The sequence below is a fragment of the Nyctereutes procyonoides genome, unplaced genomic scaffold (genome assembly GCF_905146905.1).
Source record: "Nyctereutes procyonoides isolate TBG_1078 unplaced genomic scaffold, NYPRO_anot_genome, whole genome shotgun sequence".
NCBI classification, from domain to species: Eukaryota; Metazoa; Chordata; class Mammalia; order Carnivora; family Canidae; genus Nyctereutes; species Nyctereutes procyonoides.
The window spans coordinates 49,867,836-49,891,734 of record NW_026575020.1 but is presented as its reverse complement, the minus strand read 5'-3'; the positions used below and the strand labels follow the sequence as shown (position 1 = coordinate 49,891,734).

The 23,899-nt window shown below is 37.3% G+C and overlaps 1 protein-coding gene and 1 non-coding gene across 8 annotated transcripts in view; both read left to right on the top strand.

The window, feature by feature from the left end:
- The window catches only part of ABCA8 (ATP binding cassette subfamily A member 8), a 76,019-nt gene that overhangs the window by 42,338 nt on the left and 9,782 nt on the right, over positions 1 to 23,899 (top strand). For all 7 annotated transcript variants that reach the window (XR_008664286.1, XM_055324598.1, XM_055324622.1 and 4 more), the window contains 13 exons: positions 1,088 to 1,207; positions 4,011 to 4,209; positions 5,804 to 5,970; positions 9,182 to 9,315; positions 9,844 to 9,981; positions 12,852 to 12,959; positions 16,626 to 16,799; positions 16,999 to 17,112; positions 19,627 to 19,746; positions 20,587 to 20,652; positions 21,105 to 21,196; positions 22,375 to 22,495; positions 23,404 to 23,521. Coding sequence is in view for 6 of the 7 variants with exons in the window: in XM_055324598.1 (XP_055180573.1) it covers positions 1,088 to 1,207; positions 4,011 to 4,209; positions 5,804 to 5,970; positions 9,182 to 9,315; positions 9,844 to 9,981; positions 12,852 to 12,959; positions 16,626 to 16,799; positions 16,999 to 17,112; positions 19,627 to 19,746; positions 20,587 to 20,652; positions 21,105 to 21,196; positions 22,375 to 22,495; positions 23,404 to 23,521 (1,671 nt within the window). In the remaining variant the exon portion in view is untranslated. The remainder of the gene's footprint in view (positions 1 to 1,087; positions 1,208 to 4,010; positions 4,210 to 5,803; positions 5,971 to 9,181; positions 9,316 to 9,843; positions 9,982 to 12,851; positions 12,960 to 16,625; positions 16,800 to 16,998; positions 17,113 to 19,626; positions 19,747 to 20,586; positions 20,653 to 21,104; positions 21,197 to 22,374; positions 22,496 to 23,403; positions 23,522 to 23,899) is intronic.
- Positions 13,874 to 13,980, top strand: LOC129518195 (U6 spliceosomal RNA). Its single transcript, XR_008666141.1, has one exon. It is a non-coding gene; the product is annotated as a U6 spliceosomal RNA (small nuclear RNA).

Genomic DNA, 23,899 nt, shown 5'->3' with positions numbered 1-23,899 from the left:
GCAATTAACCAGGCCATGTGTGGTTATCAAACACATAAATTACCCCACAAAGTCATTCAAGTGTATATTTTGTGGTGACAGTGCAAGTATTCCTTAGAGCTATCAGGCAAAATGTTAGTTGAACCCTAATTAATGTTATAATTAGGGTATTCATACTAGTTATAATTTAGAGGAGGTTTGTAATATTTTAGGTAAAATAAAGAATGACACATAAGGCTCACTAGCAGTTTGAATCTTCTTTTCTGCTTTTCTGTATATGCTACTCTAACAAGATGAAAAGCCTTTAACTTATCCTTTTGCCCAATGAGAAGCTGCAGGTGGAAGCCTCAGGACTTCTGTAATTAGGTTTTTATCCAAGCTTCATTTAATTAAATGTTATTTTTCAGATCCATGCAGGCAGGGGCATTGTTCATTGTTTTTAGAAAACCAAAAGTATTTTTGGTGAACAAACTAAAGAATGACTGGATACTGAATTGCTAACAGGAGTCCTGCCTGCCAGTTCCTGACTATTCCAAGATGCCCTGGGTCCATTGTACCTTCTCTAGGAGATCTTGTGAATTTTTTCTTCCACAGTCAAAGGCAGAAATAAAAAAAATGATTTATAATTTATGTACTTCCTTTAACACATATGTTTTGAACTGAAAAAGCTTCAGCACCATCCAACTAATTCTCAAAAAATTAGTTCTTTCCCTTGGGCCGCTTAAAGCACAAATGGCCCTGGAAAAGAGTCTTCAGTTAATTAGAGCTGAAAAAACCTGAGGTTCCACTGGTAACTAAATGTTAAAAGCAAGTCAGAAAAAAAAAATCTAAAATGATCTTAATATAAATATAAGTAAATATAAATCAGCATTTGATTAAAAGAAGTTAATATAGAGGCTATTAACAATATAAAATTAAAAATAACAAAATTTGAAGAGTAAGTTTACTTATTCTGAAATGTTAGTTTTTAAATGTCTGACATATCACAAGTATAATTTCATGCATCTGTGCTTTTTAGTTTGCAAAGTTGTCCTCAGTTCGCAAATATACATCTTACGCATATTTGAATGACGTTGTGACTCAGTTCGCTTGTGTGTGTCTTCTTCAGCACTTTATGAGGATCTGGATAGATGTCCTGGCCTGGGAATTGAGAATTACGGTGTTTCCATGACAACTTTGAATGAAGTGTTCCTGAAACTAGAAGGAAAACCAGCTATCGATGAATCAGGTAAATGCACGAAAACGATCATGTAAATGTATTCACAACACCTAGTGCTGGTATATATTTCCATAAGATGCAAGTCCATTCCTAAACAAGGATAAATAAAGCCAAAATACATCCCTGTCACATTTCTCCCTTTATTGCTAGTTTTGCCTTGTTATTAAAGATGGCCCGTTTTCTAACCAAGGCTGACTACCTTCATCCTGTTTCCCAAGAGCAATTTCAGACAAAATATTTACTTTCAATTCCTCTCTTCAAGCGTTCCAATTATGTTCTCTCACTGCCTGTTGGCCTGGGGTTCTGATGAGGAGTCAGCTTTAGATCTTATTGAGAATCTCTCATGTTTGATGAGCTGTTTTTTCTTTGGCAGCTTTCAAGATTCAGTCTTTGTCCCTGGCTTCAATTTGACTCTGATGTCTTTAGGTGTTCATCTATTTGCATTTATCCTTTTTTTTTAATATTTTACTTATTTATTTATGAGAGACACAGAGAGAGAGGCAGAAACATAGGCAGAGGGAGAAGCAGGCTCCCTGTGGGGGGCCTGATGAGGTACTCGATCCCAGAACCCTGGGATCACGACCTAAGCGAAAGGCAGATGCTCAACTACTGAGCCACCCAGGTGCCCCTTCTTGCATTTATCCTGCTGCTTCTTGCATTTATCCTTCTTGCATTTATCCTGTTTGGTGAGCTTCTTATATCTGTAGTTAATGTTTTTCATCAAATGTGGGAAGTTTTTAGCCATTAATTTTTCCACTATACTTTCTGACCCCTTCTCTCTCAACTCTCCTTCTGGAACTTCCATTAATGTACATGGTAGTGTATGTTAGTTTGCTTGATAGTGAGTCACGTTTCTCTGAGACTTCATTTTTTTTTCATTCCTTTTTCTTTCTTAATAATCTCAATTTATCTTTTGTGATGTTCCCTGACTTCTTTCTTCCACTGGAAGAAACTTGTTGAGCTTTTGTTTTTGTCAGTGAATTTTTAAAATCAGTTATTATATGTTTCAACTACAAAATTTCTATTTGGTTATTTTAAATACTTTTTACACTGCCAATGATACACCCTATTTGATGAGAGATTATTATAACACTTGGCTTATAAATGTGTCGTTCAATGTACAGATATTTGTGGATTTCCTAGATATTGTTTTTTTAAAGGTTTTATTTATTTATTCATGAGAGACATAGAGAGAGAGAGAGGCAGAGACACAGGCAGAGGGAGGAGAAGCAGATTCTTTTCAGGGAGCCTGATGTGGGACTCGATCCCATGACTCTGGGATCATGACCTGAGCTGAAGGCAGATGCTCAACCACTTAGCCACCCAGGGGTCTAAGTATTCTTATTGACATTAAAATCATATTCCAGCACAGACAAAATTCTAGACCTCTGTGATACTGTCCCACTGTCAAGTTTCTCAACAAGAAAAGATATCTAGAAGAAGAAGACGAAGACAAAGACGAAGAAGAAGGAGGAGGAGGATGAGAGATATCTCCTTGATTTTCATCTTGCTGTCATTTTTTATTTTGGGGGGGATTTTCAGTTTTTCTACTACTAGGGAATTAACCTGACTCTCCACTCTTGACTGCAGCTTACCATGTCTTGAGAGATCTCTCCACCTTACCACCCTACACTCAGACATTACCATGTACCCAGCCAAGGTCCACTCTATCTCAGTATACCTCTCTCTGCTCATTTGTCCAGTAGCCAGCCCCTGGTGGATTTCTTTCACAAAGGAAGACCCCATGGACCTTGATGACATCTTGCACAAGACTCTATGTGACTTGGTGTGTATCTTTCTTAGCTCTTCTTTCCCATCTCCAACCTTTGTTCCCATGTATTTGGTGAAGTTCTCATGGGAAAGAATTGGTAAAAGGTGTAAACTCACTTTGTGACTTGGGTACCACGTGACTCTAGTCAGTCCTGCCAGGCCGTGCGACCATGTTTGTTTACTGTTCTCTCCTCATTCATGTCTAAATTTCTTTCCTTCTTCTACTGTGCCCCTAACATGAAAATTGCCTCCCCTAGGAATGGCCCTTCTCTCTATGAAAATTATTATTATTATTTTGCTGTCTTTGTGCTTTCATGTATCTGTTCAGTTCAGAATAGCAGGCACTATTCTCTTCTTGGTAAGAAAGGTGACAGTCTCTTGCAACTAAGTGGAAGAAGAAGATCCCAGAATTATTCTTTTAATGTACTGTTTACTATCTTGTATAGGATCCTTACATTTTTATTAGTAACTGGAATGGTGTGTTTCTGTGTCTGTGATTACACATTTATGGGTGTGTGCTTTTTTGAGGTTTGACGTCAGGCTTATTCTAGCACCACACAATGAACAACATCCTGGGTATCTAGAAATTGTGGAGTATATCCAAGACAGTGCAGCCTCAAATGGTGTCAACAGATTTGAGATCTTTCCAGTAACAACAATGAATGGTTAACCCTCAGTGGATAGCATGTCTATTTGTAGCTTGTTTATCTAGGTGAGCACCTGAGATTGTTGTTTCCTTTACCAAGTTTCCAAGTGACATCTAGGCACTATGTGATCTTGCATATTCATCGTAACCTCTTTAATGTATTGTCTGTATCCAAATGATCTGAGAGCCCCTTTCTACTCCTTTTGTTCAAGGAATGAAACTTTCTTTGATTTTTCTGATTCAGGGCAGTGGCCAATAATACCACATAATGCCTACAGTTATGCAGAAGACTCTGATATCATTGATAAAACAAACTCCTCCAGTAAGCTCCATAAGGTCCATCCGAAGTGGCATTTTATGAATTTCTTTTCTTTCTTTTTTTTTTGTATTTTGCAGATTTTGCCATGTTGGGAGAAGCACAGGCAGAAAGAACCGGAGACACGGAGAGGCTTGTTGAGACAGAACAACTTCTCAGTTCACTTAATGAAATGAGAACGACATTAGGTAGCATGGCTCTCTGGAGACAGCAGATCTGCACAATTGCAAGGGTTCGCTTCTTGAAATTAAAGCATGAAAGAAAAGTTTTCTTATCACTGTGAGTGCCAGAGTGTGATAGGGCTTTTTTTTTTCAGTCAATACATTAAAAACAAAAACAAAACAAATCTAAGATGTAAAAACAGGAGAAGAAAAATAATAAAAATAAATTTTTCCACCTACAAAACTGGATAAAGAATAATATTCCATTTAGTAAAAAATGGTTTTAGTAGTTATCTATCAGCAGGCTAGCAGGGGAAGTTTATAATGTTTTAGAGTCAAGTTTCAGGAAAAAGCTGAAGTAATGTAGTTTTCCTGTGTTATTCCATCTCTTTCAAATTTTCTACTGTGGTAGGTGACTGACACATCAGGATGTGGATTTTTCCCCCAGCATATCTATATGCTGATGCCTTATTTTGGATGCTCTACAATAATGCTCCTGATTCTTCCCTGGATGTCCCGACTCTCCCACTGTATTCTACTTTCTCTTACCTAGATGTCATGACTTCCCCACTAGCCCTCTTACATGATGAAAGGTCACTCCATAGTGTGCATGGTGAGCACTATCCCTGCTCCTAAGAGTCACATCACCTCTCATTAGCACCCTTGTGTCTATGGCACTTTGGCTGTCAATCATTACCTTGTCTATGAATTCTTTGATTAAGCATCGAAAAAATAGGAGGCTTGTTAGCACATAATAGAGTCTCAGTAAATACTTGCTAAATAAATAAGTAATGGGAATTCTTTGAGAATCTTTGACAAGGAGATAGCATGATTTAATAAAAACCTTTATTAAAAAAAGAAAGAAAAACCTTTATTATTAATCTGGCAACCCTGTATGACAGAGTCTGGAGAGATGCCGGGCAGTTAGCAAGAATTCAGACAAGATGTAATATTGTAAAATTAGAAATTAGGAATGGAAAAGTTTTGAGGCAAGATATAATGAAGACATGATAAAAATTTTCAACTGAGGGGTGCCTAGGTGGCTCAGTTGGCAAAGCGTATGACTCTTGGTTTTCAGGTCATGGTCTCAGGGTCATGTGATCGAGCCCCGTATTGGGCTCCAAGTTCAGCAAAGAGTCTGCTTGGAAATATTTTTCCTCTCCCTCTCCCTCTGCTCCTCCCCACCCCACTCATGTGCTTGTTCTCTTGTTCTCTCTCTTTCTCTTTCTCAAATTAAAAAAAAATCAACTTATTTTAAGTAGAGAATATAGGAGAATAAAGAGTAAAGAATAATTGAAAATTTGAGCCTGGAGACTAAAGAAATCCTCCTGTCACTAAAGAAATAGGAACTATGTGAAAAGGAGTAGGTGTGAAGAAAATTGAGTACAGAGCATTGACTGATTAACTAGCAGGAAGGGAGGGCAAAGTACCGGAGTCTCAGGAGAGAAGCAGAATCTGCATGCACAGTTAAAGGGATTCGTGTGGGATATGCAGGGCCAGAGAGTAACAAGAGAAGTGAGCAAAGGATAAATCTAATTTTCTCATCTTTAATTAAGAGGTAGGAAAAGGACGAAATACTCAAGAAATGACTCAGAGAGCTCTATGTTTAATTTTCATAATTTCTTGATCTCATCACATCATAGTCTGCTCAGATGGTTCCAAAAGGTTCAGAAATGACTGTGCATTCATGCTGGCGTTTTTCTTCTGTGTAGTTTCTTGATTCTAGGAATTGGAATTTTCCCCCTTCTTTTGGAGAATATCATCATGAGAATTTATGAAAGGAGCTACACTTGGGACCTTTCTCCTCATTTATACTTCCTTGCTCCTGGACAACAACCACGTGATCCTCTCACTCAACTATTGATCATCAATAAAACAGGTATTCTGTGGTGAATACACCATTCCCAAATACATTCACTGTTACAAGTAATACTTATAAAACATAAAACATGAGAGGGGAAAAATGAGCTTTTGACTTCTTCAGCATAAGACTGTTCATGAGGCTTGAGGCTGATGAATACAAGCCCAAAATGGAAAAGGAATCAGGAAAGTATTTGCCAAGGAGAAAAATATTTCCTGGCAGCTGTTTGCAAAATGAAAGCATTTGTAACATCTTGTGATATAACTCCGGTACTATTTCATTTATTGCAAGTGTACAATTCAGTAGGTTTGAGTGTATTTCACAGAATATTGTGACCATCATTACAACTTATTTTAGAATATTTTCATCTCAAAAAGAAATCCCATACTTGTGAGTACTCACTCTCACTCACTCCGTCCCCAGCTCTGAGAAACCACAAATTTTCTTTCTGTTTCTACAGATCTGCTACTCTGGACATTTAATATAAGTCGAATTATACAACATATGACCTTTTATAACCGACTTCTTTCACTTAACACGATGTTTCAAGGTTCACCTCTGTTGTAGCATGCTTCAATATTTAACATTTTAATTGTGGAATAATATTTTATTGTGTGAATGTACTACATTTTATTTATTATTCATCAGATGATGGGTAGATTTCCCCAATAACTGGCTATTATGAATAATGCTCTTATACACGTCCATGTGTAAGTTTTTATATGAACTCTTTTTTCCTTTCTTTGGGATATAAAACCCAGAAATGAAATTGCTGGGTCATGTGGTGACTATATTTAGCCTTTTGAGGAATGGTCAAACTTTTAAAAAGTGACTACTCCAATTTATATTTATGCCAGCAATCTGTGAGGAGTCCAATTTCTATACGTTTTCACCCAAACTTGTTATTTCCTGTCTTTTTTTTTTGTCATACTCATCATAGTTTGAATCAACTAGTATCTTGTGGTTTGATTTGCATTTTACTAATCACTAATGACCTTAGGTAGGCATCTCTCCTTGTGCTTACTGATCAGTTGTATATCTGTCTTTGGAGAAGTGTCTTTTTTTCCTATTTAACAAAATGGGTTGTATGTTCTTTTTATTGAGTCCTAAGTGTTCTTTATATGTTCTAGATACAAGTCTCTGATTAGTTGCAATAGATCCTCATTGTTCACAGGTGATGTATTTGCAAACTTGTCTAGTCAGTAGCAAGACCAATACTCATGGCTCTCTCATAGCCATTCACAGACATGCTCAGAGAAGTGAAAATTTGAGTCACTGGGCACACACTTTGCACCTGAGGTAGAACAAGGTGACACTCTGCCTTCTTGTTTAAGCTCTCATGCTGTACATAAGTATCCTTTCTGTAGTCTATTTAGTGCCACATTTTTTCACAGTTTCATGCTTTTTGTTGGTGATTCTGCTATTGAAAAAGGCTCCCAAGTATGGTGCTGAATAGCTTTCCAGTGTCCCTAAGTCAAGAAGGCTGTGAGGTACCTTACAGAGAAAATACGTGTGTTAAAATAAGCTTTGTTCAGGCATGAGTTATAGTGCCACTGGCTGTGAGATCAATGTGAATGAATCAACAATATATATACCAAAACATATATAAAATGTGATATATGGGTTGGTCAAAGAAACTGTTGTGACCAGAAGCTCACAGGAACCTAACCTTGTGTTTCCCTTAGGAGCAATAATTAAGAGTTGACTATTTCAGGCATCCCGGGTGGCTCAGTGGTTTAGCGCCACCTTCAGCCCAGGGTCTGATCCTGGGGACCTGGATCAAGTCCCATGTCGGGCTCCCTTCATGGAGGCTGCTTCTCCCTCCGCCTCTCTCTCTCTCTCTCTCTCTCTCTCTCTCTGTGTGTGTGTGTGTGTGTGTGTGTGTGTGTGTATCTCATGAATAAATAGATAAAATCTTAAAAAAAGGAATTCACTATTTCAGTGTTTGTGGTGACTTTATAGAATATATGTACCATGAATAATAAGAATCAACTGCAAAAATCATCATCCTGTAGATTGTCTTTTCATTTTCTCATTAGTGTCCTTTGAAGCCTCATGTTTTAATTCCTAGGAAGTCTAACTTATTTTTTTTTCCTTGCTTGTGCTTTTGGTGTCATATCTAGGTAAGCTTTATCTAACACAAGATAATAAAGGTTCACTTCTATACTTTCTTCTAAGGTTTTTGTATTCTTAGTTCTCATATATAGGTCTGTGATCCATTTTGAGTTAATTTTTTGTGTATGGTGTGAAGAAAGGATCCAACTTCAGTGGCTATCTAGTTATCATCCTGGGAAGGGATGGCCACCAACCTTTCTCATTCCTTCCAGTCCCAGGTTACAGAAACTCCATCCCAGGCAGTGAAAGGTCTAGAGTTCTCTTCTTCCATCCATCCTCTATTCATAATATGGAAGCTCTATCCTAGGCACAAGAGGCCAAAAATAGCAAGGCCCAATTATCCTTGTCTTCAAGGATCCAGTTCTTTCCAGGAAGATACTATAGCCCTAGACTGGGCTGGAAGAAGAAGGATTCCTGGGCTCTTGACCAGATCCAGTCAGAGTGGAGCTTCTGTCATACTAATCGAGGATAGGGAGTGAAGGTATAGGTTTTGGCTCAAATGCCAGTTTCTTAGTGTTCTTACCCAGTGTATTACATTTTTCTAAAATAATTATTGTTTTCTATTTTCTGTATGCCTCTAAGATAATCAGGAGATTTTTAACTTGTTGGATTTTAGTAATTTTCTCAAGTTGTGATTGCTTTTCTAGGGGAAGGTCCACAAAGCTCTTCATGTCTTCATCCAACAGGTTGTCTTCCTATATCAAGACACATTTTTAAAGTCAATTAATAATCTAGAAGTAGTAAAGTGAGATTTAGCAATTTTTGTGGTTAATTAGTGGAGGTTATTTGTGTCATTAAAACTTTAACTGTGAAGGCCACTCATTTCAATAGTCTAGGAAAAATATAGCACCAAATACCATATGGTGCTAAAAAAGACTTTTATCTTTCACGTTAACAATAATCAGAAACAAATAAACATATTATAAAGTAAACCCCATGACAAGTGCATAGATTCTTAATTCACAGTAGCAAGTATGTTCTTATGTGGAAAATATCCTGACAGTCCATATTACAGTAAGGATCACATAATGACATTAATTATAATTTCGCGGTACAACTTGATATTGATTTTCTAAGTTTTGTGATATACCTAATATATTTAACTATAATTTAGGGGCAAGCATTGATGACTTTATACATTCTGTGGAGCATCAGAACATAGCTTTGGAAGTAGATGTATTTGGAACTAAAAATGGCCTGGATGACCCATCCTATAATGGAGCCATCACAGTATCTGGTAATACAAAGGTATGCTGGTCTCTGTTTCATAATGTTTCTCAAAGGTGTGGAAAGCTAACATAATATCAAGATACTCAGTTCTCCAGGAAACAAAATGAAAAACAAATACTGCTTTCATTTCCTACTTAGAGATAGTCAATAGTATGTTGAATAATTCAATCTCAGTCATTGTCTAACAATACAAACTGTGTGTATTAGCAGAGTAAATACTGTATAATACCCACTGTCAAGTGCATATTTGCATCCAAAGAACTCAGATTTCCTCTCAGGGATTTTATAATACATATATTCTGAAACCTCTGTTTTATTCTTAAACACTAATAGTTGATTCTAGCCTTAAGCCAGATGTCTGGGGTCCTGAAAATTAAATACAGCCTACATACATATTTTGTTTTACTTATATGGTATTTTTTTCTTTGATTATTTGACATCATTTTAAAACCACAATATTTTCATTAAAATATTGAATTTTGACCACTTCAGCAAAAAAAAAATGAAGATCTTTGAGAATTTATAACCTTGCTTTTTATATTTTAGAATTACAGTTTTTCATTAGCGTGCAATACCAAAAGACTAAATTGCTTCCCAGTTCTTATGGATATCATTAGTAATGCGCTACTTGGAATGATTACACCATCAGCACATATCCAAACTGACAGAAGTACATTTTCAAGTGTAAGTATATTGACTCTCTTCCATCAGTAATCTGGACTCTCTTCCCACAGGATCTCCCAGATCACCCCTCTCTGAAGTGCTGCGATCTTGTTCTTGTTGTGTAAACTCTTGCATAATAAATTACCATTTGGATTCATGCTAGCTCCTGGGTGTGAAAAATCAATACGCTTTTTGGAGCTTCCATTTTTTAAATAATCTCTACACCCAAGGTGGGACTTGAGCCCACAACCCCGAGATCACGAGTCACATGCTCTACCAGCTGAGCCAGCCCAGTCCCCCCAGAGCTTCAATTTTTTAAATGAAAAACAGAACTAATAAAATATCTTTTCAAGGAGAATGTGAGGTAATGAAAATGAACTTATACAGCACCAGCACTGAAACCAGAACAAAAACAACAAGAGGGAAGGAAGGAAAGGAAAGGGAAGGAGGGAAATTAGGAGGAAGACAAAGAGGGGAAAAGAAAAGAAAAGAAAAGAAAAGAAAGAAAAGAAAAGAAAAGAAAAGAAAAGAAAAGAAAAGAAAAAAGAAAAGAAAAGAAAAGAAAAAAGAAAGAAAAGAAAAGGAAAAGAAAGAAAGAAAAGGAAAAGAAGAAAGAAAAGAAAAGAAAAGAAAGAAAGAAAAGAAAAAAGAAAAGAAAAGAAAAGACTCAATCCTGGATCCCAGGATCACCCCCTGAGCCAAAGGCAGATGCTCAACCACTGACCCACCCAGGCATCCCCAGAGACCATGTATTTTTAACACTACATAATATTTTATACATGAGGGACACCTGGGTGGTTCAGTGGTTGGAATCGAGTCCCACATCGGGCTCTCTGCAGGGAGCCTGCCTCTACCTCAGCCTATGTCTCTACCTCTCTCTCTTTCTCTCATGAATAAATAAATAAAATCTTTAAAAAATTTTATGCCTGAGATAGGGCCTCGAACATGCTAAGCACTAATTAATTTGTTAAATGCATAAATGAATCTCAGAGTTCAACAAATTATCTATATTCCATTCCACTATTGGGTTTTATGATAATATATATGGCTAAGGACCAGGCACCCACATATATATAAATGAATCCACCATTATATTTTTAATTTAAATTTAATTAGCCAACATATGGTACATCGTTCGTTTGAGATGTAGTGTTCAATAATTTATCAGTTGCATATAACACTCCGTGTTCCTCATATCACATGCCCTCCTTAATGCCCATCACCCAGGTACCCCACGACCCCCACCCACCTTCGTTCCAGCAACCCTCAGTTTTTTCCCTATACTCCAGAGTCTCTCATGGTTTTTCTCCCTCTCTGATGACTTCCCATTCAGTTTTCCTTCCCTTTCCCTATGATTCACTGCACTGTTATATTCCACATATGAGTGAAACCATATAATTGTCTTGTCCTGATTATGGAAAGAGCCAAGAACCCACCACTATTTTTACTCACTCCTGCAAGATCTTGGGTTAGCTTTTCACAATGTAGTTCATGATGTGTTCAGGAAATAAAAATCCCTTTCAGTAACAATGTGTAAGAAACTAAATCATTAAAGCAAAAAGTTCTAATCATCCATCAAGTATTAATTAATTTTAGAATATATACTATGGTTCATTTAATTAACCTCCTATCAATTTGCTGGTGTCTGAGGAGGGATGCAAATTGAGCGAATTGCCTTGAGCTTTCATCTATAAAAACATTCTATTTTAGCTACAAGGAGTTTGATAGCAACTACCTTACTTGACCTGTATTTATGTGCCCAACATCTAAACTCTATTATTTCCTGCAAATCATTTCATATTCTATGTGAATTTACCAGTTCCTTGTTCAAGTAAGAGTTTTCTGTAGTGTCAGACCTTGCTCCTGTCCTGCTCAAAGTCATGGACTTACCACTGAGTGCGGAGTCCACCCAGAATGTAAGATATACTGAAGAGATTCGGTCAATAAGCTTAATTAAGTCTCACCTTTCTGTAGTTAGCAGGTGTGTCTCTGATGGCCAGCCTGAAGACGACTGGACTCCAGTTATAACTTTTTTCAGTAATGTGTGTAATCAAACAACACCTATGTGGATCCTGAAAGTAACATGGGAACTGCCTTCAGGGCAGTCTGTGAATCTTCTGTCCTCCAAGACTGTTCTAGACGGGAGCAACCATATGTATAGCCAAGTACAAAGGTTTTTCTTGGAGATTTCACTTTCCCTTCTATTATCTCTATTTTTGAACCCTCAACCAATATTTATCTGGTCTTGTGGTGTACCTAGAAAGATTCTTATCATCATTGTGCCCACAAAACATCTGATATGATTTTTTGACTCAAGTTATCACATTTGAAATAATTAAATAGGAGTTAAAAGTGGAATGTTTCAAATGAATTATCATTATTTATTATTTAACATCAGAATAAATTTTAGAATCATAACAGAAGAAAATGACAAATTGGGGACAGGCAGCTGGGTAGCTCAGTGGTTGAGCATCTGCCTTTGGCTCAGGTCATGATCCCAGGATCCCAGGATCGAGTTCCACATCAAACTCTCCATGGGGAGCCTGCTTCTCCCTCTGCCTATGTCTCTGTCTCTCTCTCTGTCTCTTATGAATAAATAATTTTTTAAAAAAAATTTAAAAAAGAGAAAATGACAAATCTACTCCCTTTTTCTTTTCCAACTTTGTAATATCAATTCACTCACCTTCATTGAGTCATTTTCCTTATTCATGAATTTGCGTATAAAGACAAGAGTCAAGCTTCAAAACTGGATGGATAATAAAAGAGTTTGGCAACCTCAACAGGGCCTTAAGGCAGGAGTATATATAATCAGTTTGATATTTTTAAAAATGTGTTCTGGAAAATGAATTTTGAATCTGTTATTCAGCTCACTATATTCTTTGCATTTTCAGGAGAGACAGAGTAATCCATTTGAATTCCCAGGATATACCACATTCTGGTTGATTCTGGCATCATCTTGTGCTCCTTATATCGCCATGGGCAGCATTGATGATTATAAGGTAATAATGAAACCTTTATTACTTTGTATGAATAGAAGCTGAAGGTAATATAATTAAAGGATTTTCCATAGAGCTATTTGTACACATTTAAGAGAGCAGCCAATTCAGCAGTAAGTACTAAGATCTAAATTTTTTAAGGCTTTGTAAATATAGGGATAAATAAATTGATCAGATAGAGAATCAGATAGAGAATGATTCTAAAATTTATGTGGATATGCAGAGCCTAGAATAGACAAAATAACTTTTAAAGAGAAAAACGAAGTTGTGTGAGTTATGCTTCTGTCTTCAAGGCTTACCACAAAGTTGTAGGAATGAAGAATGTGTTGCATTTATTTAGGATAGTAATATGGGCTTATGAAACAAAATAGACAATTCAGATATTATTGGTTGATTTTCAGTAAAACTGCCAGGGAATACAGCAAATTTTACCAGAACAACCTGATGTTGACATGAGGGGGAAAAAAATGTTCTTAGCACTCGCCTACACCATATGCAAAATATTTTGCTTTTTATTAAGATTGTATTTATTTATTCATGAGAGACACAGAGAGAGAGAGAGAGAGAGAGAGGCAGAGACATAGGCAGAGGGAGAAGCAGGCTCCCTGCAGGGAACCCGATGCAGGACTCAATCCCAGGACCCCGGGATCACACCCTGAGCCAAAGGCAGATGCTCAACCACTGAGCCATCCAGGTGCCCCTACAAAATTATTTTGAAATAAATCATAGATGTTGTGGTAGGCAGTTATTTCCTACATGGGACGGAATAAGAATATACCTTAAAAGAAAATGAGAACTTGGAATTCATCAAAAGTAAGACCTTTTGCTCTTTGTAAAACACCAATGATAAAATAAAAAGCTTCCAGTTGGGAGAAAAATATTCACAATGCTTGTACATCTAACAGAAGACTTGCATTGTGCTTGCTTTGGCAGCACATAAGTTAAAATTGGAAAGACACGAAGAGGAGTAACATGGTCCCCACACAAGGATGTCACAAAAATTTGTGGAGCATTCCATATTTGAAAAAAAATGGTGTCAAGAATATAAAGAACTCTTCTATCACAGTAATAAAAGAGGCTAATTTTAAAAATGGGCAAGATATTTGAACAAATACTTCACCAAAGAAGATATATGGAAGGAAAAACGGTCCCATAAAAAGATGGCTGGTATCATGAGTAATCAGGAAAATAGCCCCAGTGAGGTCCCTCGACATTTTAAATGAAATGAATAACACTAATATCAAGTTTGTGGGGATATGGAGACACTAGAACTCTTATGCATTGTTGGCGGGAATATAAAACGCACGATCACTTTGCTAAGCAATTTGGCTCTGTCTTATAAAGCTAAAAATACATTTATTGTATGGCCCAGAATTTCTCTCCTAAGTATTTATCTGGGAGAAAAGAAAATGTCTTTCTACATACAGACTGGTACGTTAACATTCTTGGTAGCTTTATTCATAATAGGCAACTACCTGAAACAGCCCCAATTTCCATCGAGCTGCGAATTGATAAGTAAATCCTTGTGTGGCCATACCATGGAATATTACTGAACAATACAAAAGAAGAAACCACTATACATGCATCAGCATGGATACGACTTGCAACCATTACGCTGAGGGAATGAAGACATAAAAGAGTAAATACTGAATGATTTCATTTATAGGAAATTATCAGAAAAGTAAAATAAATTCATAGTGACAGAAACCAGACCTGTGGTTTCTTGTAATCAGTGCTAAAGGCTATTGGCTGCAAAGGAATATGGGAAATCGGGGAGGAGGGGGGTAATGAATATGCTCAATACTTGGGTGATGAGTGTGATACAGGAATACATGCATTTGTCAAACCCCATGCAGCTGTATACTTAATAGGGATATTTTGCATTGTTTCAAAATTGCATTTCAAAAAAGTTAATGAAAAAGAGATCCTTGAAATAAGAGAAAATGATATTTTGAAAACGTGAGCACTTAGATAAAAAAATAAATTTCAATGTTCAACTGACGATCTATTTACACATTTTCATTCACAGACCCTCTTTCATTAATCCCAGTGATTTTTAATGTATCTACAAATATTTGGAGCATCTTGTAAGACAAAGATTCTGTATCAGTAGCTCTGGAGCGGAGACAACTTTTGAGTGGCAGTCATAGGATGATGGATTTCCATGACTAATCAACCCAGGCCAACTTGCATTAGCTTTATTTACAAATCTTAATAGAATATCATTTAGTGGCTCCATTTTTGTAACTTTGAAAATGACCGTGCATAGCCATCTTTATCTGTTTCGATTTCTCCCTCTCCAAAGTAATTCTGTTGTCCAAGAGAAGGGGGTGCTATCCACGTCCTTATTCCCTTCTTGGTGTAGAACCTCTAGGAATCTTGGGGAATGCCATCTGCTGGCCTGATAGAACTGCCAGTCACCTTAGTGTTAACATAGTTCTAACTTAAAAAATGTCTCCCAGAGGAAATGCAAACACTTTCTTTCTCTGGCCAGTGTGATGCCACAATTCCATCATGATTCTCCCAACATTTTGGCCACTGTCTGTCTGCCTCCATTGGAACTTGTAACTCATTTCCATTGTCTCTAAATTCTGGAATTCCTCAGATCTCAGCCCCTAGATCTCTCTTCATGCTACATTTCATTCTCTCCTAGGCAAGCTTAACTAATCCTAGAGCTTCAAGCCCCCTTTACCTAACCACATAGTTTGCATATATATTTATTATATAGGGAGAGCACAAGTCTGTCTCCCCAAAGATTATATATTTTATATACATAAAATACTATATTTTATTTATGATTAAATTATACATAGATATATATAATATGTTTTTTATATACATGTAAAACAGCTTTATTCTTTTAAGTAAGTGATACCTTAGGTTGTTTGGGGCATAACACATGTCCAAATGTTTATTATCCTTCCAAATATTTATACATATGTACATCAATATTATTACATTCATAAATATTATGTATTTTATATTCCTTGTCAAACTCTGAATAAACATACCAAATCACACATTTTAAAGCTACTTATCAAGTGATGTGGGGTTTGGCACAAATTAAGCAATTATAATAAATTAGGCAATTTCAAGTATATTTTCTCCTTTAATTTTAGTTAAATTCAGGGTGCCTAGATAGTTCAGTTGATTAAGCATCTGCCTTCAGCTCGGGTCACGATCTCAGGGTCCTGGGATGGAGCCCCACGTCCAGCTCTCTGCAGCAGAGAGTCTGCTTCTCCCGCTCTCCCTCCCCCACTCATGCTTGTTCTCTCTCTCTCCCCCCAAATAAATAAATAAATTTTTAAAAAGATAGTTAATTTGCTGATGGTCTCTAATTAGCTAAATGAGGCTCCTGTCTGAGAGGTAATTTGATTTATGCTCCCATACATCATTAATCTCTATTTTGTTTACTGCAGCATTAATACTTAGATTTTCTTTCACATATTTCTGCCAGGTGTGTGATGAACATCAATGTTGTTAGTCACAGCAGCAAACTGATCATTTATGTTTGGAACTATCCATATCCCTTGGTCCAGATGATGCTTATAGCATGATGCAGAATTATTACATATGAAAATTTTGTTTGAATATTTCCTTACATAATCCACATTTTCTTAAACCTCAAATTGAAATACCACCTTGTATCTCTGCTGTTTTTTTAATCAGAACAAAATTCAGTCCCAGCTACGGATTTCGGGCCTCTTCCCTTCTGCTTACTGGTTTGGGCAGGCGCTGGTGGATGTTCCAATGTACTGCTTGATCTTCCTTCTTATGTATTTACTAGACTATGGCTTAAATCTCCAAGAGACTTTCTTTAAAATTACAAGTCAGATTATACAAGTAAGTGACCATCTTCATAGAACAAATATTGTTGTATGATTTAATGAAAAAATTTGAAGGTGTAAACTATTTTCATTGATATTAAATTGTCATTAGTGAAGTAACTGTAGAACACTGTGCTCTGACAATCTTTTGGATCCTACTGTTTTCTTAGACTGCATTTGTCTTTAACTAAACACACCATTCCTGTTGATTTCAGATCCCATGTGCTGTTGGCTATTCCACCTCACTTATCTTCTTGACATATGTGATTTCATTCATTTTTCGCAAGGGGAAACGAAATAGTGGCATTTGGTCTTTTGGCTTCTGTATGGTAAGTATATTTCTTGTAAACATTCATTTTTTGTGTGTTTAAATACACAATTCTGAGCTAGTTCTTTATTTTTAAAAATATTTTATTTTATTTTTTTACATTTTATTTATTTATTCATGAGAGACACAGAGAGAGGCAGAGACACAGGCAGAGGGAGAAGCAGGCTCCCTGCAGGGATCCCGATGTGGGACTCGATCCCTAAACTATGATCATGCCCTGAGCCAAACGCAGACGCTGAAATGCTGAGCCACCCAGGTGTCCCTAAAAATATTTTATTTAAATTAAATTTGCCAACATACATAACACCCAGTGCTCATCCCATCAAATGCCCTCCTTAATGCCCATCACCCAGTCACCCCATCTTCCCCCCTTCTGCAACCGTTTGTTTGTTTCCCAGAGTTAGGAGTCTCTCGTGGTTTGTCTTCCTCTCTAATTTACACCACTCGTTTTCCCTCCTTTCCCTAATAGTCCCTTTCACTATTTCTTATATATTATATATATATATCTTATATATTATATTTCTTATATTCCACATATGTGTGAAACCATATGATAATTGTCTTTCTCCAACTGACTTATTTCGCTCAGCATAATACCCTCCCAGTTCCATCCATATCGAAACAAATGATAGGTATTCCATCCTTTCTGATGGCTGAGTAATATTCCATAGTATACATATACCATATCTTCTTTATCCATTCATCTGTCAAAGGACATCGTTGAGCCAGTATTTTAAAATGTGCCCTCAGTAGAATGATAAAATAAAATTACAGTCTAAAATATTTCCTTAGGATTCTTTTCAAAATCTGCATGTTTTCTCTTTCTAATTCTACCCTTGTCTCTCTTAAAAATAGCTGCATTGTTTCTAGAACTATAAAGTATTCGCTAGAAAGAAACCCTGAAACCATTTGTATCTTCTTTTTTACTGAAAAAGAAATAAGCCCAAGGACCTCCACAAGGCCATACAAGATTACAAATATTGTTGCTAGCACAGTTAAAACTAGAAACTACTTCTCCATAATCTACTAAATTTAATTCCATAAAAGCAATGCTTATTTTCGCTAAATTAGAAATGAAAAATATGTTACCTACTCTAATTTCCTGTCATTTCTGGGGCCAGAAAGTAAATTATTAATCCAACAAATATTAGTTGGCTTCTAACAATGTGTCACAAACTAAGACCGATAATGCAGAAAAACATAACAGTTTCAACCCTGAGAGGGCACTCAGAGGGTAAACACAGAGGGAACAGCCACCTATTGAAACAAAGTGATAAGGAAAAGATTATCTCTTTTTTAAAAGATTGTCTCTATGACAACCAGAGAAGGGAAAGATTAACTCAGGAAAATGAGAGCACAGACTTCCATGAGGAATTGAAACTGGAAGAGTAAGATTTTAGTAGCTAGAGGAGACTGATGATTCAGTGAATGAACAGAAATTCGGGCGGGGGGGGGGGGGTGGTAGTCCAGGCTTATTCCAGGAACTGCTGATGACCTGGTATGGATAAGGAAATAAAACAATGTGCAGCGTCAGCATGGCCCTAGTTATGGTAAAAATATTGGTTGGAACCACATTGGCCCTTAATGATGAACTCAAAAATTTATTCTACAGGCTGCGGGAGGCCATGGAAGCCTAGAATACAAAAAAGAAATACAATCAGAAGTATACTTTTAGGAGTGCTGGGTGGCTCAGTTGGTTAAGCATCTGACTCTTGATTTTGACTCAGGGTTGTGAGATCGAGCCCCGAATCGGGCACCACACTCATCCAGGAGTCTAGCAGAAATTCTCTCTCTCTCTCTCTCTCTCCCTCTGTTCCCCCTTCCCCCCCGCCTCCTCACTTGTGCTCTCTCTCTCTCTCTCTCTCTCTCCAAAAAATAAATAAATAAATAAATCTTTTAAGAAATAAAATTAAAAAAGAAAGAAAGAAACATACTTTTAGGAAGAATATGCTGACCATAAAAATGGTCATTAGTAATAAAAGAAATAAAAAAAAAAACTTTTAGGAGGCTTTAATCACTGCAATGTTTTAGAAGAAAAATTCCGAGAGCTTCCCTTGTCCCGGTGACTATCTCTTATCGCTGAATTTTGAATTTGAGTACTTTCACTGAAGCCACTCCGGGTTGGTATGAGCTTCTATTCCCCCTGGTGTCCCTAACAGAAGTCTTCTCTCACTGTTGCTGTTGTGTCATTCCCATTAGATGTCAATTTGCGTTCCCTATGATTATTGCTTATCTACACTAATGTTACCTCCAAGAACAATATAATGCCACCTTTTTTTTGCCTTTTCTGTAATGAAAGGAGTCCGTATATTAGATCCTAGATTTCCCCAGTCCTGTCTCATTCATGATACACCCAGTTAGAGTAATCCAGCTAAATCACTGAGAGATATGCTGATTTCACTTGAGTTTCTGAGATTGGAGTTGAAATTAGGAATATCTTCAAGATGAGTCATCTCAATTGGGAGCCTATCTGGAAATGCAGACTGGTTAACGTGCATGTTCATATCTTCTTTAGATCACCGCCTTCTCTGTGTTTATACTGCTATTTGACTACCATGGACATGTCACACTATACTGCCTCATCTTTTTAGTTCCACAAACCACATTAATTGGCTGTATGGTCTTCTATTTTCTTGTAAGTAGTGCTCCCATCTGTCCCGGTGTCCTGGAACTCATGACTAGCTATGGAAGTTACTTAGGGTTGGGACTCTCCTACATGCTGAATATACATGACATTTAAAGATTCCTACCTCATGTATTCTAACTGAATTCCTCCCAGATAAGGCATGTGCTCCAGCTAAACTGTGTCAGAAAACCTAGCCCTAGTTCAGGTGTGGGGAGACAGGGTAATAGGTGGTGAGAAATAGAGCAGCCTTTCTACATTCCTGGGCATGCTTCGCTTTAGGGGACAAATGAAATAAAAGACCCCGAATTTGGGGGATCTTGAGATTCTAGAGAGGCACTCCATAGGAATAAAGTCCTTTTTTTTTTCCTTGCTGATGAATAGAGAAGTATCAACCAATACAAATATATAGATACAGATGTAGAAGTACAGACTTTTACAAAAGGGAAATAGATATGATATGGGAGTGAAGATGGGAAGAGGCAAAAAAAGGAAGGGGCCTTATGAAGGATTAGTGGTCACAGGAAGTTGTGTAAGCTCTCAGGGAAAAGGAGAAACACTGTTTCTCTCTCATCATTTGGGGAGGCTAACACAGATGTCCAGCATTGTCTCACCATGTAATAGGCTAAATCCTGTTGCTTCGAATAAAAGCACAGTGCCTCATAGACCTTGGGAGGAAGGAATACCACCTCTTGCCACCCCTTGCCATTTTGGAATGGACACCTACCAATACTCATGGTGACATCAGGGCATGTGCTAGTAGGGCTGTTTAACGAGCCAGTTCACATTTATATGGATAAAATTCATGAAACGAGAAAACTTAGTATTTAAGCATTGTTTTTCCTTTTGCAGGAGGCCGTGGCTTATTACATGACTCAGGAACCAAGAAGTGTAGGACCATTTCTGGTATTCTTAATTGTAAGAACACACTTGTCTTTAAAAGTCATTGTGTCTTTTATTGTACTGAATCTTTTTAATTCCTGTACACACAATAAAACTTTTTTTTATGAAGATAGACATGGATATTTGTAGCCCATGGATATAAAGTATTTGTAAGATATGGAACAAATTTTTCTCTAAAGATCGACTGACCAGATAATATGCTTTCCAATTTTTGAAAACACTGTGCTGGTATTTATTAGAGGAAGTGACGTAAAGTAATGGTATTCCATAATTATATTTGTTTCCAATGTTTCTGGAAACAAGATTGAAAATGAATTGGGTAATTTCACAATTTGACAAATAGATTATTGGAAATTCGTAATGATTTTTCCAACTGCATCTTTAGAGAAGGTTATTTCTAATTCACATCTGATGTAAACATTTATCTTAGAATGCTTCTAATCATTCATCCCTCTCTTTCTTCCTAGCCTTTCCTTCATTGTATCATCTTCCTTTTTACTCTTCGATGTCTGGAATGGAAGTATGGAAAGAAATCAATGAGGAGGGATCCCTTCTTTAGGTTGGAGAAATCAAATTGGATTCTTTTATTTCAATCATTAATACTTAAAAAGTTTTTCATACATGAATTAACCAATCAGCAAAGAACTGCCAAGTCCTGGGATAAGCTGGGGTAGCAACAATGTGCCAATATAAAAAAATAGAGATCCAAGTACCTAAATGAAAGATGATTTTAAGTAGAGGAAGAAACAGATCTGAAACATTGACTATTAAGGGCTTTGTCATCATGATCAGTGAAAGAGAAGACTAGTTACATGCCACTACTTCAGTGTAAAGAGCCATCAATTTTAATAGATTGGCAATTGAAGGAATACTGCCAATCCAGGAAGGAGGAATGGAATGATCAGTAGGCCAAAGACAAATAATTGTGCTCTTTTCCTCTGGTAGTAAGAAGCCTAACTGGTGGATCACAGACTGGTCCAGTTATTAATGGGACTTAAAAGCTACTGTCCTTTTTTCTTTTTCTTTTTCTTTTTCTTTTTCTTTTTTTTTTTTTTTTTTTTGCACCATGCAAGGATATGGCCATAAATATTTTATGCCCTCTTTGTCTCCCATTGGTTTCATCTTTAACTCTTATAGACAGTAGGGTGGATGACTTGCAAGGTGAAAGATGACTTTTAATAAATCTAAGGTCAGTATGCGGGACTAGGATGAGATAAGAATATGAAGGACTAGACTCAAAATGGAGGAGAAAGTCTGACACATATTCCCAAGAAATGGCCAAGCTTAACAGGAGACCAAGCATCTAACTTGTATGTTCTGAGATCACCCTGACTTCAAATACTCTGGCTTATCCTCCTCATGGGAATGTAATAATGCCTACATGGTGGTGGTGTTAAAGCTAGGGCTTCCAGAAAAACCACGTCATTAAACTCTGCTTTAAAATCCTCTGTTAGAGGATTTTATCACTGGCAACCAAGTTGCCTAGTGATAATGGAAAAAGAATGTTCCATAGATGAGTAGAATGAAAGATACGTATGAAGCAAGGGTCACTAAGTACAACAGTACCCTTCAGAGGAACAGGGTCGGGAAGGGAGGAAGGGTCAGCACACTGAAAGGAGGTGATGATAGTTTAATAATACCCAAAATACTCAAAGCATCAGATTTAAAGAAAGCAATATTCTTAACACAAGAATGTAAACCCTCTATCAATGATCCGCGGATGCCTTTTGGCTCTAGAATTTCTCCAAGAAGCAATGATGTGTGTCAAAATCCAGAAGCGCTAGAAGGAGAGGATGAAGATGTTCAAATGGAAAGAGTAAGGACAGCAGATGCCTTGAATTCTACAAACTCTGATGAGGTAAAACATATGGAGTAATCGTATCATCAAATAACATAGAAGTGTGTCAGTTAAAGCGGTCAGTCTAGGAGTCTGATCCTCAAATCATCCTGAGCTCCTCCCATCCATGCAAGCACAGATCACAACTTCCTTTTAGTTATGTAATCATCTTGTTTACACTGAAACAGGTTAAAAGCCATGTTACCTCAGTTCATCATTCTTGGGATAAAGACCAAGAAATAGAGTACAACTCAAGTTGCAAAAGCCAAGAAAGAACGTGTGAATTTTATTTTATTTTATTTTATTTTATTTTATTTTATTTTATTTTATTTTATTTTATTTTATTTTATTATTTGATGCAGAGAAAGGTTTTATTTATTTGAGTTGGGACATGGGGGTCGGGGGTGGAGGGGCAGAAGGAGAGGGAGAATCAGACTCTGCTGAGCAGGGAGCCCAATGCGGGACTTGATCCCAGGACTCTGGGATCATGACCTGAGCTGAAGACAGAAGCTTAACCAGCCAAACCACTTAGATGGACCAGAACTTGTGAATTTTAGAACAGGAACAAAGTGACACCTTAGCATTGTTCCTTGGAGAAGGTGCGATGTACAGACCACAGGGCAAAGTGTAGTCCACAGCACGTTGCCCTTTGAGCACGACTCAGTACTTCTCCAAATCCCTTTGATCCTGTTCTACACAGAATAATGTGTGTTTGAGTAACTGCCTTTGTAGGAGGGCAGAATGGCCATCTCTTCCCTCCAACACTAAGGACCAGGATTGGAGAATGGCCAATAAACGTGTCACCTAGTAGAAGGTCTTCTGTGATGTCATGGCTTGCGCCATGAGGGGCCAACCCAGTGCAAAGACAGGGCTTCTTCAAAGTTGATGAAGAGAATTAAGGTCTGATGTGATTTACTTGTCATTTACAGAAACCAGTCATTATTGCCAGCTGTCTACGCAAAGAGTATTCAGGAAAGAGAAAATACTGCTCTTCCAAGAGGAAGAAGAAAATAGCCACAAGAAATGTCTCTTTCTGTGTTAGAAAAGGTTTGACTGCTCCCCCACCCCCACCCCATAGCTCTTCCCCTGGGGCCCTCATCAGTTTTATGGTTCTTGAGGAGAATCGTTCTGTACATCTTGTGGTTTCACACACGGACCCGTCAGCAGGTGACCTTGACAGCTCCTTTGACGGGTCCCTTTTCTAAGTAAAATTAACTTAACTCCCCCTATAGATGGGGCGGAGTCACCTCTACACGGAAACCATAAGCATTCTATGAAAACAGACCACGGAAGCCATGACATTTCTATTTAATGAGCCTGATTGATTTCCTAGTAGTTTGTTATATTTCACGAGAGAACTAAGTGGGGTTGTGCCAGCACAGTCTGAAGGCTCGACCAGCAGGTTTGAGATGACCTCATTTTGTG